General features: G+C 43.0%; 1 protein-coding gene across 1 annotated transcript in view; it reads right to left on the bottom strand.

Annotated features, from left to right (window-relative positions):
* The window catches only part of LOC121547101 (dystonin), a 198,177-nt gene that overhangs the window by 138,330 nt on the left and 44,681 nt on the right, over positions 1-15,166 (bottom strand). Inside the window, exon 5 of the mRNA XM_041858211.2 lies at positions 9,222-9,283. Within this exon, the coding sequence (XP_041714145.2) occupies positions 9,222-9,283 (62 nt within the window). The remainder of the gene's footprint in view (positions 1-9,221; positions 9,284-15,166) is intronic.

The following is a 15,166-nucleotide window of genomic DNA, read 5'->3' as shown; positions in this document are numbered from 1 at the left end:
GCACAAATTTGTTTACATCCCTGTTAGTGAGCATTTCTCCTTCATCAAGATAATCCATCCACCTGCAGGTGTGGCATATCAAGAACCTGATTAAACAGCATGATCATTACACAGGTGCACCTTGTGCTGGGGAAAATAAAAGGCCACTATAAAATGTGCAGTTTTGTCACACAACACAATGCCACAGATGTCTCAAGTTTTGAGGAAGCTTGGAATTGGCATACTGACTGCAGGAATGTCCACCAGAGCTGTTGCCAGATAATATAATTTTCATTTCTCTACCATAAGCTGCCTCCAACGTCGTTTTAGAGAATTTGGCAGTACGTCCAACCGGCCTCACAACTGCAGACTACGTGTTACCACGCCAGCCCAGGACATTCACATCCGGCTTCTTCACCTGCGGGATCATCTGAGGCCAGCCACCCAGACAGCTGATGAAACTGTGGGTTTGCACAACCGAAAAATGTCTGCACAAACTGTCAGAAACCGTCTCAGTGAAGCTCATCTGCGTGCTCGTCGTCCTCACCAGGGTCTTGACCTGACTGCAGTTCAGCCTCGTAACTGACTTCAGTGGGCAAATGCTCACCTTCGATAGCCAATGGCACGCTGGAGAAGTGTGCTTTTCACGGATGAATTCCGTTTTTATCTGTACCGGGTAGATGGCAGATGGCAGATGGCATTGTGTGGGTGAGTGGTTTGCTGATGTCAACGTTGTGAACAGAGTGCCCCAAGGTGGTGGTGGGGTTATGGTATGGGCAGGCATAAGCTACGGACAACGAACACAATTGCATTTTATCGATGGCAATTTGAATGCACAGAGATACTGTGATGAGATCCTGATGCCCATTGTCGTGCCATTCATCCGCCACCATCACCTCATGTTTCAGCATGATAATGTCGCAAGGATCTGTACACAATTCCTGGAAGCTGAACATGTCTCAACAGACATGTCACCAACGCTACCGAAGTTCTATCAACACATTGACTGTAGTACTCGCTCTGGGAAAACACTAGACCACTGCTACTCCCCCTTTGGAGATGCCTATAAGGCCCTCCCTCCCCCGCCCTCCCTTCGGCAAATCAGATCGCGACTCTATTTTGCTCCTCCCTTCCTATAGGCAGAAACTCAAACAGGAAGTACCCGTGCTAAGGTCTATTCAACACTGGTCTGACCAATCGGAATCCATGCTTCAAGATCGTTTTGATCACGCGGACTGGGATATGTTTCGGGTAGCCTCTGAGAATAACATTGACGTATACACAGACACTGTGACTGAGTTCATCAGGAAGTGTATAGGGGATGTTCTTCCCACTGTGACTATTAAAACCTACCCAAACCAGAAACCGTGGATAGATGGCAGCATTCGTGCAAAACTGAAAGTGCGAACCACCGCATTTAACCATGGCAAGGTGACTGGGAATATGGCAGAATACAAACAGTGTAGTTATTCCCTCCGCAAGGCAATCAAACAGGCAAAATGTCAGTACAGAGACAAAGTGGAGTCGCAATTCAAAGGCTCAGACACGAGACGTATGTGGCAGGGTCTACAGACAATCACAGATTACAAAGGGAAAACCAGCCACGTCGCGGACACCGACGTCTTGCTCCCGGACAAGCTAAACACCTTCTTCGCCCGCTTTGAGGATAACACAGTGCCACCGATGCGGCCCGCTCCCAAGGACTGTGGGCTCGCATTCTCCGTGGCCAACGTGAGTAAGACATTTAAGCGTGTTAACCCTCGCAAGGCTGCCGGCCCAGACGGCATCCCTGACCGCGTCCTCAGAGCATACGCAGACCAACTGGCTGGACTGTTTACGGACATATTCAATCTCCCCCTATCCCAGTCTGCTGTCCCTACTTGCTTCAAGATGTCCACCATTTTTCCTGTACCCAAGAAAGCAAAGGTGACTGAACTAAATGACTATGGCTCCCTAGCACTCACTTCTGTCATCATGAAGTGCTATGAGAGGCTAGTTAAGGATCATATCACCTCTACCTTACCTGACACCCTAGACCCACTTCAATTTGCTTACCGCCCAAATAGATCCACAGACTATGCAATCGCTATCGCACTGCACACTGCCCTATCCCATCTGGACAAGAGGAATACCTACATAATAATGCTGTTCATTGACTATAACTCAGCCTTCAACACCATAGTACCCTCCAAGCTCATCATTAAGCTTAGGGCAATGGGTCTGAACCCCGCCCTGTGCAACTGGGTCCTGGACTTCATGACGGGCCACCCCTAGGTGGTGAAGGTAGGAAAAAACACCTCCACTTCGCTGATCCTCAACACAGGGGTGCATGCTCAGCCCCCTCCTGTACTCCCTGTTCACCCATGACTGCGTGGCCAGGCACGCCTTCAACTCAATCAACAAGTTTGCAGACGATACAACAGTAGTAGGCCTGATTACCAACAATGACAAGACAACCTACAGGGAGGTGCTGAGGGCCGTGGCAGAGTGGTGCCAGGAAAATAAACTCTTCCTCAATGTCAACAAAATGAAGGAGCTGATCGTGGACTTCAGGAAACAGCAGAGGGAGCACACCCCTATCCTCATCGACGGGACCGCAGTGGAGAAGGTGGAAAGCTTCAAGTTCCTCGGCGTACACATCACTGACAATCTGAAATGGTCCACGCACACAGACAGTGTGGTGAAGAAGGTGCAGCAGCGCCTCTTTAACCTCAGGAGGCTGAAAAAATGTGGCTTGTCCCCTAAGACCCTCACAAACTTTTACAGATGCATCATTGAGAGCATCCTGTCGGGCTGTATCACCGCCTGGTACGGCAAACTGCACCGCCCGCAACCACCGGCTCTCCAGAGGGTGGTCCGGGGGCACACTGCCTGCCGTCCAGGACAGCTACACAGGATGTCACAGGAAAAAAATATAATCAAGGTCATCAACCACCCATGCCACAGCCTGTTCACCCCGCTATCATCCAGAAGGCGAGATCAGTACAGGTGCATCAAAGCTGGGACCGAGAGACTGAAAAACAGCTTCTATCTCAAGGCCATCAGACTGTTAAATAGCCATCACTAGCCGGCTACCACCCGGTTACTCAATCCTGCACCTTAGAGGCTGCTGCCCTATATACATAGACATGGAATCACAGGCCACTTTAATAATGGAACACTAGTCACTTTAATAATGTTTACGTACCACTTTACTAATCTCATATGTATTTACTGTATTCTATTCTACTGTATTTTATTCAATGCCACTCCGACATTGCTCGTCCTAATATTTATATATTTCTTAATTCCATTATTTTACTTTTAGATTCGTGAATTGTTAGATACTACTGCACTGTTGGAGCTAGCTAGCATTTCTCTACACCCACAATAACATCTGCTAATTATGTGTATGTGACCAACACAATTTGATTTGGTTTGATTTGATTGAGCATTTCTGGGATACTCTGGATCAACGTGTATGACAGCATGTTCCAGTTCCTGCCAATATCCAGCAACTTCACACAGCCACTGAAGAGGAGTGGGACAACATTCCACAGGTCACAATCAACAGCCTGATCAACTCTATGCGAAGAAGATGTGTCGCGCTGCATGAAGCAAATGGTGGTCACACCAGATAATGACTGGTTTTCTGATCCACGCCCCTACCTTTTTTTAAGCTAACTGTGACCAACATATGCATATCTGTATTCACAGCAGTGGAGGGTCCTCAGAGGAATTTAATAAAAAATAAAAATAGTGAAACATTAAAAAAGTTATCCTTTTTAGATAAAACTATACTAAATATATTCCCGTCACCAAATAATTTATTAAAACGCACTGTTTTGCAATGAAGGTCTACAGTATCCCCAGCAGCACTCTGTAGGGTAGCACCATGGTGTAGCCGGAGGACAGCTAGCTTCTGTAATTATGACAACTTCTGGAGGACATCCTCCAACCTATCAGAGCTCTTGCAGCATGAACTGACATTGTCCACCCAATCAAAGGATTAGATAATTAATCTATTACTGAAAGCATAAGCTACAGCTAGCTAGCACTAAAGTGCATAAAGTGTGGTGAGTAGTTGTCTCAGAGAAAGACAATTGTTGAACAGTTTAGAACAAATGTATGTTTTCCTAAATTAAGGAGAGAGAGAGAGAGAGAGAGAGAGAGAGAGAGAGAGAGAGAGAGAGAGAGAGAGAGAGAGAGAGAGAGAGAGAGAGAGAGAGAGAGAGAGAGAGAGAGAGAGAGAGAGAGAGAGAGAGAGAGAGAGAGAGAGAGAGAGAGAAAATATATTTGGTTATTTTTGTATTTGCTAGCCTACTCAAATACCCGGCTCAAGCAGATGGATGCTATTTTAGCTAGCTGGCTATGGCTATCCAACACTGGAACTCTTCCAAGTCAAGGTAAGCTTTTGGTTTTATTAATTTATTGACACTGGGGCCCACCGATGTAACTGCTAAACTGCTTTCTGACTGTACACTGTACTGCATGATTGTAGCGGGTTTACTAACGCGTTAGTTCTAGTAGCTATGTTGACTATGACGTGACATCGATGTAGGCTGTGTGTAGTAGTTAGCGGTCATGATATGAAGGTTTGGATTGGAAAGGTTTTTTCCCATGGTTACAGACAAATGTTTGCGTGTGATCAGGGGTGTATTCATTCCGCCAATTCTGTTGAAAAACTTCAACAGAAGCAAACGGAACGAAACGGGGAAAAACATACCTGAATCTGTCCAATAGAAATTCACATTTGAATGTGCCACTGTCACCTTGATTACTAAAAATTCTCTCGACCTGTGCACCTACGTTGTAAACTTTCATTCATAGGCTAGGTTGTAGCAACCTCATGATGGGTACAGGGATAATTCAAGTATCATGTAGTAGCCTAAACCCATCGATGTTAAATTGAGCTGGGTGGATGGAATATGAATGACAGTCATCCAATATGCTGTAATAGAAATAAGGTTATGCTCTTAAGAAAAATGATCAGCCTCCCTCATCTTAAACGGCACCGACCGCCACTGATTCCCAGTCATGTGAAATCCATAGATTAGGGCCTAATGAATTTATTTAAATTGACTGATTTCCTTGTATGAACTGTAACTCAGTAAAATATTAGAAATTGTTGCATGTTGCGTTTATATTTTTGTTCAGTTTAGGGCTGTCCCCGACGAAAAAAAATATTGATCGACCGAGAGTCGTCCTGTTCTTTCGACCAATCGATTGGTCGAAATATTTAACCTTATTTTTCCAAATATAGACAGACACACCCTATGTATTTGAATAAAATCAACTACATGTGAACTGAGCTTGTCTGATGCTTTAAGCACACCATTTGATTAAATAATGAAGACACACAAATTACTCAAGAAAGAGCCCGATGGTCACACTGTCTTAAAAAAAATGACAGCGAGTGCCTGTTACCGAAATCCCTCATTTGTTTAGGAAAAACATTCCCTATTCCCTCAACCCTTGCTCTCTTTACGTGAAACATGTAAGCATTGCATGCATGTGACCAATAGGGCCTGACCTATACCCTATCATATAAATTGGTTACATCAAACTCAGAACACATTAACACATGACAGACAAATGGATGCGGAAGACGTGAAAAATAAACTTAAAACGGACAAATGTTTACTGGTTGCTCAGGAGGGAAAGGGGAAGTCAGATCTGTGGAAGACATTTTACTTAGTTGTGGAAACTACTGGAGATTTGTGTGAGTATTATGTGTGCCAAACAGTTGCCATTAGATTACAATATTATATTTTTTTCTGATCATTTGGAACAGTGTAATCAACACTAAATAAATAAGTCTGTTCTAACGAAAATGAATACATAAAGACTTTATTACAGCAGACTAAAAACAGTTGCAAAGCTGTCATCAAGGCAAAGGTTGGCTATTTGAAGAATCTCAAATATAAAATATATTTGATTTGTTTAACACTTTTTTGGTTACTACACGATTCCATATGTGTTATTTCATAGTTTTGATGTCTTGTATTCTACAATGTAGAAAATAGTAAAAATAAAGAAAAACCCTTGAATGAGTAGGTGTTCTAAAACGTTTGACCGGTAGTGTATGTAAATGTTATATTTCAGTTTTGTATTTTTTATAAATTAGCAAAAATGTCCCAAAAAATTGTTTTTCGCTTTGTCATTACGAGGTATTGTGTGTAGATTGATGAGGAGAAAAAACAATTTCATACATTTTAGAGTAAGGCTGTAACAAAATGTGGAAAAAGTCAAGGGGGTCTGAATACTTTCTGAATGCACTGTATATTGAAATATAGGCCTAAGTAAGTTACGGTAATAAGACTAAACAGGATGCGCTCTTAGGCCTACAGCTCGATGGTGGTTATACAAGGCTGCTATACAAAGCCTACTAATGATAACGACATTATTTATTATTATAATGATGATCATAATAATTGTAATAATACAAATAAGGATATCAAGAAAAGGGAGGGTATAGGAGCGAGAGCTGCGTGCATATTATGTGACAAACAGGTGCTGTTAGATTACAATATAATTTTTCTGCCTGTTAGGAACAGTGTAAACAACATTAAATAAATTATAAGTAATACCAGTCTGAATAGCAAAGATTAATAACAGCAGAATCTGTGAAATTGGTTTATCCGACATTTTGCAGTTGCATGAGGCTTGGAGCTCACAGAATCAGTAGGCTATTAATTAAACAAACACTCAAACAGGCAACAGAAACAAGATCTGTCTTATTTCTGTAGATACTGTATAAATGGATGATTTATAAAGGCAGGCACATTTAACAGTTAGGCTATTGATTATAGACCTAATTAAGTTGGGGTTTCATCAATTCTACAGCGCACTGAAGATGTTTGTATGTTTCAGAACCGCGGACAGCAACCGTATCCAACGCGGGAGGAAGTGCATTTGTTATAAAATAATATTAGATTTATTAGTGTTGCACCATTATTTTTTCAGAATATAATAATATACAATTTCAGTATCACATGTCTTAGAGTGATGGACTGTGCCATCCCCGTGTTCTCCACAATGGATTAGTCCACTGAGACAGGTGTCTTGTGCACCATTTTTTTGCGACCAACAGTCTATCAACCAAACATTCGACCAGTCGACTAAATGGGGTCAGCCCTAGTTCAGTGTATATTTCCACACTATAAGGTTGGAATAATACTGTGAAAATTTGAAAATTATGATAATGGCCTTTTAGTATAAGAGCTGTTTGAAAAGACCAACTGAAATTTCAGCCTGTTTTGATGGGATGGAGTTTTGGCCTGCCTAGTGACATCACCAGGCAGTACATTAGTTAATAGACCAATAAGAAAGAGAGTTCCACACCTCTCTGCCAATAACTGTTTTCTCCTCCCAACTCAGACCACTCCCAGACAGTCTTGCTTGAGAAATTGCTCTTTACTAAGAATCTATTTTTGTTTCTTGTTGACCATTTAAATGAAAACAATCACAGTAAGGTACTTAATTGTTACCCAGAAATTATTTGATATTGAGATAAAAACGGCTGCATTTTACCTTTAATATCTGAGGTGATTGGGAAAAATTATGAAAATATGACATAATTGAACTCATATAGCCTTGATATTCCTCCTCCATCTGTGGTATAAACAGAGCCTTGTAATTAATGCCACTGTTACAACATTACTCAAACTATCCAGCACCAATGCCCTAGCATCATAAAAATGTCACAGCTGTGCCATGTGTTAGCTTAGTGGGTTTACAACACCAAATCAAGCAGGCTAAATCACTTGAATATGTGACAAAAAACGGGATTATAACTTGCTCCCTAAGCACGTTACACAATAAACAGACACGGATTTGCATGCATAATAACGAATTGCCTTGAAATATTTCATGCTTGCTCATATACTGCCTCACAATATCGAAATTAATAATTTGTGAAGACAGTGAGACAGAGCATACAGACAGTTGTTGCTCTGCCTCTCTGACTAGGTGTTCCCTAATTCCACATTCCTTCTGAGTAAACAAAAACGACTCGGTACATGTACACTGCACCATGGGATGGGTGGAAGAAGACATGTAGCCAGGACTGACACTGGCAAGCTAGCAAAAACCATCTCCCATTGGCACCTCTGCTAAAGATCTGTCATCAGTAGTGGCACTAAGTGGCTGAGGATAAACAAACGTATTTAATGGATTATTCCCCTTATCAGGTAATTACACAGTATATTTAATCGTCATGGAAACTGACAGGGCTAAAACATGAAACAGCCTGTCTTTCCATTATCATTACCATCATACCATCACTCTTTTATCTGTATGTTGTATAAACAGTAACCATTTCAACACAGAATGGCTGAAAGGTGATGACAGAGAGGTGGAGGTACAATACGGTAATTAGGCAGTGAGGCATGTGAGAAATCCTCTACCTATGAGACCAGACTCATACACAACAAGAGTCCTACTGCCATGGGAAAAGCAAAACAGATTCATCTACATGCCTAGACTGAACCCAGCTACCACTGTAACTATGATGAATTGGATTAAAGGAAGAATCCACTCAAAAACGATATGTTGGTATTGGACTTTCAAGAAGCAAAGTGTCACTTGCTACATCATCATGATAATTTGGCAAATGACACTTTTCTTCTTGAAAATCCTATATCTTGAAAACTTGACTGCTGACATGCAAAACATTTTGGGTCTGTATTAACAGTGGACTAATGAAACAAAATACCAACATATCGTTTTTGAGTGGATTTTTCCTTTAAGACTAGTGCAGGCCACAATATTAAAACAAAGGCCTAACTTTCTCTCTCATATTACAGTAAGTCTCTTAGTAGATCATTGAAATGGAAGGCCAAATAAAGTCTCCCCAATCCAATAAAAGGAAAGATTAATAGAATTAATGGTACACTATTAGAAAAAATGGTTCCAAAAGGGTTCTTCGGCTGTCCCCATTGGAGAACCCTTTTTGCTTCCAGGTAAAACACTTTTTGGTTCCAGGTAGTAGAACCCTTTTGGGATCATGTAGAACCCTCTTTCAAAAGGGTTCTACATGGAACCCAAAACGGTTCTACTTGGAACCATGTAGTACCCTTTCCACAGAGGGTTCTACATGGAACCCAAAATGGTTCTACTACCTGGAACCAAAAAGTGTTTTACCTAGAACCAAAAAGGGTTATCCTATGGGGACAGCTGAAGAACCCTTTTAGGTTCTAGATAGCACTTATTTTTCTAAGAATGTGTTTCTAAAAGAGGCTCTGTGGGCATACAATTCTTACCTTCAGGAGATGTTGGTTTATCCATTTTGTAAAAGTCTTTTTCTGCACTCTGTCTCTTTCATCTGAGGAAAAGACACACACAAAATACATTTAGGAAGGTACTTTACATACAGTACATACAGTAAGCATCACAGGAGGATGCAGAGGGGAGAACGGCTCATAATAATGGCTGGAACGGAGCTAACCATGTGTTTGATGTATTCAATACCATTCCAGTCATTACCACACACACACACACACACACACACACACACACACACAGCACACAGCACACAGCACACAGCACATACACACACACACACACACACACACACCATATCACACACACACACACACACACACACACACACACACACACACACACACACACACACACAGGGAATGGTAATTTACATGACAAGCAGAATTGTGACATGGTATGTGTGATTTACTACATAACTCTACAGTTCTTTAATGAGCCCTTCATTCCTTTTATCAATATCCAACTACTGTATACATATGATTTAATTATGATTTTTATTCGGATCCCCATTGGCTGTTTAAGAAGCAGCATCTATTCTTCCTGGGGTCCACACAAAACATAGCACATGAAAAAAAACTTAAAACATTATTAGATAAAATACGACTATCCTAATACGCTTACTTACACATGTGGGTTCATTTCCAGTGAATATACTAGTCTCCAGAGAGATTGATATTTTTGGAAGGGTAGTTGAAAAGAAGTAACTTCTATGCATGAGGCCTAGCTTCCATTACTCATGATTCAGTATTGTACACTGTCGACCACATTATTTTGTTTTTCCTGTATCCATGACATCCAGGCTGGCCGCTTCCACATGCAGCCTCTAACAGACATCAGTCTCTCTGGGATAGAAAATGGAAACATAAAGGCTCAATTGTGAGCTGTCAAGGCAAAAACTCTCACCAGGTATGCTACACAGACAAAAACATTTGCTTGGAGAATCTAACAACACAGACAAAATCCCTATTTTATATTTCTGTATCATTAGCCTAACAAAATCCATTACTGTACTGCAACACTGCACATGGACGGTAGGCTACTGGTCCTGAGACACACAGCTTGGGGGAGAGACCCTCCATACTTATTACCTGTCTCACACAGGAAGACTGAGAGAGAAGGCTGCAGAGTGGGATTCAGGATTCAGGCCAGATGTCTTTTTTTTTTTTTATCTCTCTGCCTAAAGGTCCATCTGATACAAGCCCTCATAGGCATTATTTGACACCAATCACAAGCCCAGAAAATCACATTAAAAGCATGACATTAAAAACATGACATTATAAATTTCACATTAATCAAAGCCTCTGGCTCAGCTTTGAAAACAACCACAACAACAACAACAACCCCATGCAATCTGCATCTTCTTGGGCTTTGTAACCAACATGCAAATATCACAGAAAAGCTAGTCCTTTTACAACGCAGCATTTTAACACAACAGGATTTAGCTTTGGGAGGTTTTAAAGTCCCCCTCTAAACGGGAAACTAGGGCAAGCTTCAACGCTCAGTCAGCAATTGAAATTCTCATCCCAGATGAGGATTGGAGGAAAGCGAAGCAGGAAGACATATGATACTGACCCATGCAGCACATCAACGTCACCAGGTGAGCGCTGAGCTCCCCCTCACTCCCCAGCAGGTGCCACATCTCCCTAGCCATTGTTAGCTCCCGGGGACTCCGGAGAGAGTGCATCATGGTCCCGGCAGAGGCATGGAATGTGTGTGAGCTACCAGCGTTACTGAAGGAGCAGAAACAGACTCCTCCTGTCTGCCTACTTCACTGCCTCTAAGGCAGCCTGCCGCTACTACAGTTCTCGTCAAGCCATCCTGAACAAGTTCTGTCAGGTTTTCCACCGCAACTCAATGGTTTTTTACATGGTTAAAGTTTACTTAAGGCCACAGCACAATGCTATTGAGGAACTAATAAGCAGGGGCGCAACTTTCACGGGGACAGGGGGGACATGTCCCCCCCCCCACACACACACACATTCTGAAATTGCATTTTTGTCCCCCCCCCCCAGTTTTATCATTGGAATGTGATACAAAACGAGGCAACGGTGTGCTTTAGGAACATGTGGACGCCTCAGAGTGGTTTGGAGTGTTTATCCGACTGGATAAAAAATTTATAATACGTTTTTAAAAGTTATATCCCCCCTGCTAATAAGGCTCCTTAAGAAAAGGAGCAAAGGTATTTGTCAGATTAGAAACAGATTTTTTAGGATGACACTTTAACCTGAAAAGGGAAGGCATCAGTTTGGAGAATACTTTTGCAGTAGAACATAGGAATAGACATAACAATTAAAGATTCAATATGCAGAAATCGCTCCGTCATTTCCTGGTTGCTAAAATTCTAATAGTTTGCCTAATTTCCGTTTATCTGACAAAAAAAGCAGTCATTGTGTAGAGAATCATTGTACCATCTAAACAAGTGTGAAATATATTTTCCATAACTAAACAAATTGTATTTTCAACTGTTGGAAGCTGGTGTACAAAACCAAAAGTAAAATATGCAATACAAAACATAAGAATGGGAAGCATAGAAATAGTGCACATAGAACAGATCTACCACTTCTTAGACTTTCTTTCAATGAGAATGACAGATCTATAACTCACATGTCACAATCGTCGTAGAGAGTAGACCAATGCGCAGCGTTAGTTGCAAACATATTTATTATCTTTAGTGATAATACAAAAACAACAAAACGAAAACGTGACGTCCTCGGTATAACACAACCGACACGGCAACAAACCAAAACGGAACAAGATCCCACAAACACGAATGGAAAACAGACTGTTTAAATATGGTTCCCAATCAGAGACAACCAGCCACAGCTGACACTCGTTGCCTCTGATTGAGAACCACACTGGCCAACATAGAAATACAATACTAGAACACGACATAGAAACACAAACAGATAGAAACTACACACCCTGGCTCAAAATATAGGTTCCCCAGAGCCAGGGTGTGACAGTACCCCCCCCCAAAGGCGCGGACTGCGACCGCGCCTCAACAAAACCCAAACAGGGGAGGGCTGGGTGGGCATTCCTCCTCGGAGGCGGTTCCGGCTCCGGGCTTGCCCACCACCCTCCAATAATCCCCCCGTAACGCCCCTGGTCCGGTCCCGCTGGCTGGAGCTGGACTGGACATCGAAGGAGCGGATTGCTTAAGCTCCGTTGTGGAGCAGCTGACCGGTACCTGATCAGGCACCGGTGACCCAGGCACGGGTTGTGCCGGACTGACGACGCGCACCCCTGGCTTGGTGCGTGGAGCAGCAACGGCCCGGACCGGGCTGACGATACGCACCCCTGGCTTGGTGCGTGGAGCAGGAACGGGCCTTACCAGGCTGACGACTCGCAGCCCTGGCTTGGTGCGAGTAGCAGGAACAGGCCGGGCCGGGCTGGCGACGCGCACCGTAGGCTTGGTGCGAGTGGCAGGAACAGGCCGGGCCGGGCTGGCGCCGCGCACCGTAGGTTTGGTGCGAGTGGCAGGAACAGGCCGGGCCGGGCTGGCGACGCGCACCCTAGGCTTGGTGCGAGGGGCAGGAACAGGTCGGGCCGAACTGGCAACGCGCACCATTAACTTAGTGCGGGGAGCAGGAACGGGCCGGACCGGACTGGTGACGCACACCACTTGCTTGGTGTGAGGAGCGGGACTGGGTTTCGTCATAACCCTCCGCTCCCTCAGCTGCCTACCTAGTTCCTCTCGCCGTGCCTCTATTCTCACCTTCTCCCTTATCGCCTCCAGTAACTCTACCCTCTGCACCACTAACTCCTGCTCCTCTGCACCAATAGCCCCCTTAACCTGGTGGCCTCCTCACCTAACCTCCTACTACGCCCTGTAGCTGCCTCCTGCTGCCCCGTCGCCCATGCCGTATGCCCCCCCCTAAAAATGTTTTGGGGTTGCCTCTCGTCCGTCCGACGACGACACTGTTGACGCCGTTGCTCCTCTCTCCGTCGCGCCTCTACCGTCTCACTCCATGGACGGCGATCCATCCCGGCCTGGATTTCCTCCCAGGTCCAGGACCCCTGCCCGTCCAATATTTGCTCCCACGTCCAGGCTGCCTGCTCCTGGACACGCTGCTTGGTCCTGGTATGGTGGGATCTTCTGTCACGATCGTCGTAGAGAGTAGACCAATGCGCAGCGTTAGTTGCAAACATATTTATTATCTTTAGTGATAATACAAAAACAACAAAACGAAAACGTGACGTCCTACGGTAAACACAACCCAAACGGAACAAACCAAAACGGAACAAGATCCCACAAACACGAATGGAAAACAGACTGTTTAAATATGGTTCCCAATCAGAGACAACCAGCCACAGCTGACACTCGTTGCCTCTGATTGAGAACCACACTGGCCAACATAGAAATACAATACTAGAACACGACATAGAAACACAAACACATAGAAACTACACACCCTGGCTCAAAATATAGAGTCCCCAGAGCCAGGGTGTGACACTCACATTTCTATGTGAATTTGGTAAGGTCCGCCAAAAAGTTACATATTGCAGCTTTAAATGTCTTATGGGTATTTATCTGATGGATTAATTAGATTACATCTACTAAGGAAGAGAGCAGTTAATTAATAATGTAACGTAATCAACAAGTTGATTTATCTTGTGCAATAAGACTAAATAATGTCCAACAACCAACAGACTACATTTCTCAAACTACAAACATGTTCAAATGAAACATGTTCCCCCTCTAGTACAGCTGCCCAGACTATTTCTGTCAGCAGAATGACAAAATCTGGACAAAAACTCCATTCATCAAAACAATCACACTGCCAAAATGGCAATTTGTCTTGTTGCCCTAACATTATCTCTGTACTGAAGAGAACAACATGGGGTATTAACTATTTTCCGTCTCACACTGAGGCCGGTAAATTAACTAGACAATCACAATAATTTTTGTCAGATCCTTGACAAATCAAATTTTCTCTGCAACCAGTGGTACATCCCAGAGGAGTGAACCCATGCTAAAAAGACAGTTATAAAAAGATGAGACAGTATTTTCTATGTCAGATGTGACACATTTGTGAGGCTGATGTCCTTGAATTTCCAAGGCAAGCATATTTTAATGAATTCTAAATCCAAAATATTTGTCTGCATTTCCACAAAAATAGCACATCCTACAGTGCACCGCCCACAACAACGTCAATCACTGTTTCATCAAACACATAGAGCACACTCACTTGCGCTCGTTGGGCAAAAACTACAACACCAACTGAAATCAAGACAACCACACCCTTTCCTTAGGGCTGCATAAAATATGACGCCAAAATTACCATACAAAACACAGGCAATGGCATGAGGTCATACATTGGTCAGTTTTGAGGCAGAATACTGATGGATGATTGGTCATATAGGCCTTTCCCTAATCCAGAGGTGTGTCAATGGTGCTGTCACTGTCAGTGGGTCTCAGATTACTTTTCCATGTGGTTCATTTATAAATATTATGTGTGTAAAGCTGCAGAGGATTCACTACTGGGCTGGGAGACTGGGACTGGGAATTGCTCCACATGTTAGCGGACAGAACCCAGAACCTATGTGAGAATTAGGGCTGTCCCCAACAAACAAAAAATCTTGGTCGACCGAGAGTCGTCCTGTTCTTTCGACCAATCGATTTGTCGAATTGTTTAACCTTATGTTTCCATATACAGACAGATACAGTCTACGTGTTTCAATAAAATCAACTACATACAGTACCAGTCAAAAGTTTGGACACACCTACTCTTTCCAGGGTTTTTCTTTATTTCTAATATTTTCTACATTGTAGAATAATAGTGAAGACATCAAAACTATGAAATAACACATATGGAATCAAGTAGTAACCAAAAAAGTGTTAAACAAATCAAAACATATTTTATATTTGAGATTCTTCAAATAGCCACCATTTGCCTTGATGACAGCTTTGCACACTCTTGGC

The sequence above is a fragment of the Coregonus clupeaformis genome, chromosome 31 (genome assembly GCF_020615455.1).
Source record: "Coregonus clupeaformis isolate EN_2021a chromosome 31, ASM2061545v1, whole genome shotgun sequence".
Taxonomy (NCBI): Eukaryota; Metazoa; Chordata; class Actinopteri; order Salmoniformes; family Salmonidae; genus Coregonus; species Coregonus clupeaformis.
The sequence above is the reverse complement of the archived record's forward strand: the minus strand, read 5'-3'. Positions and strand labels throughout refer to the sequence as shown.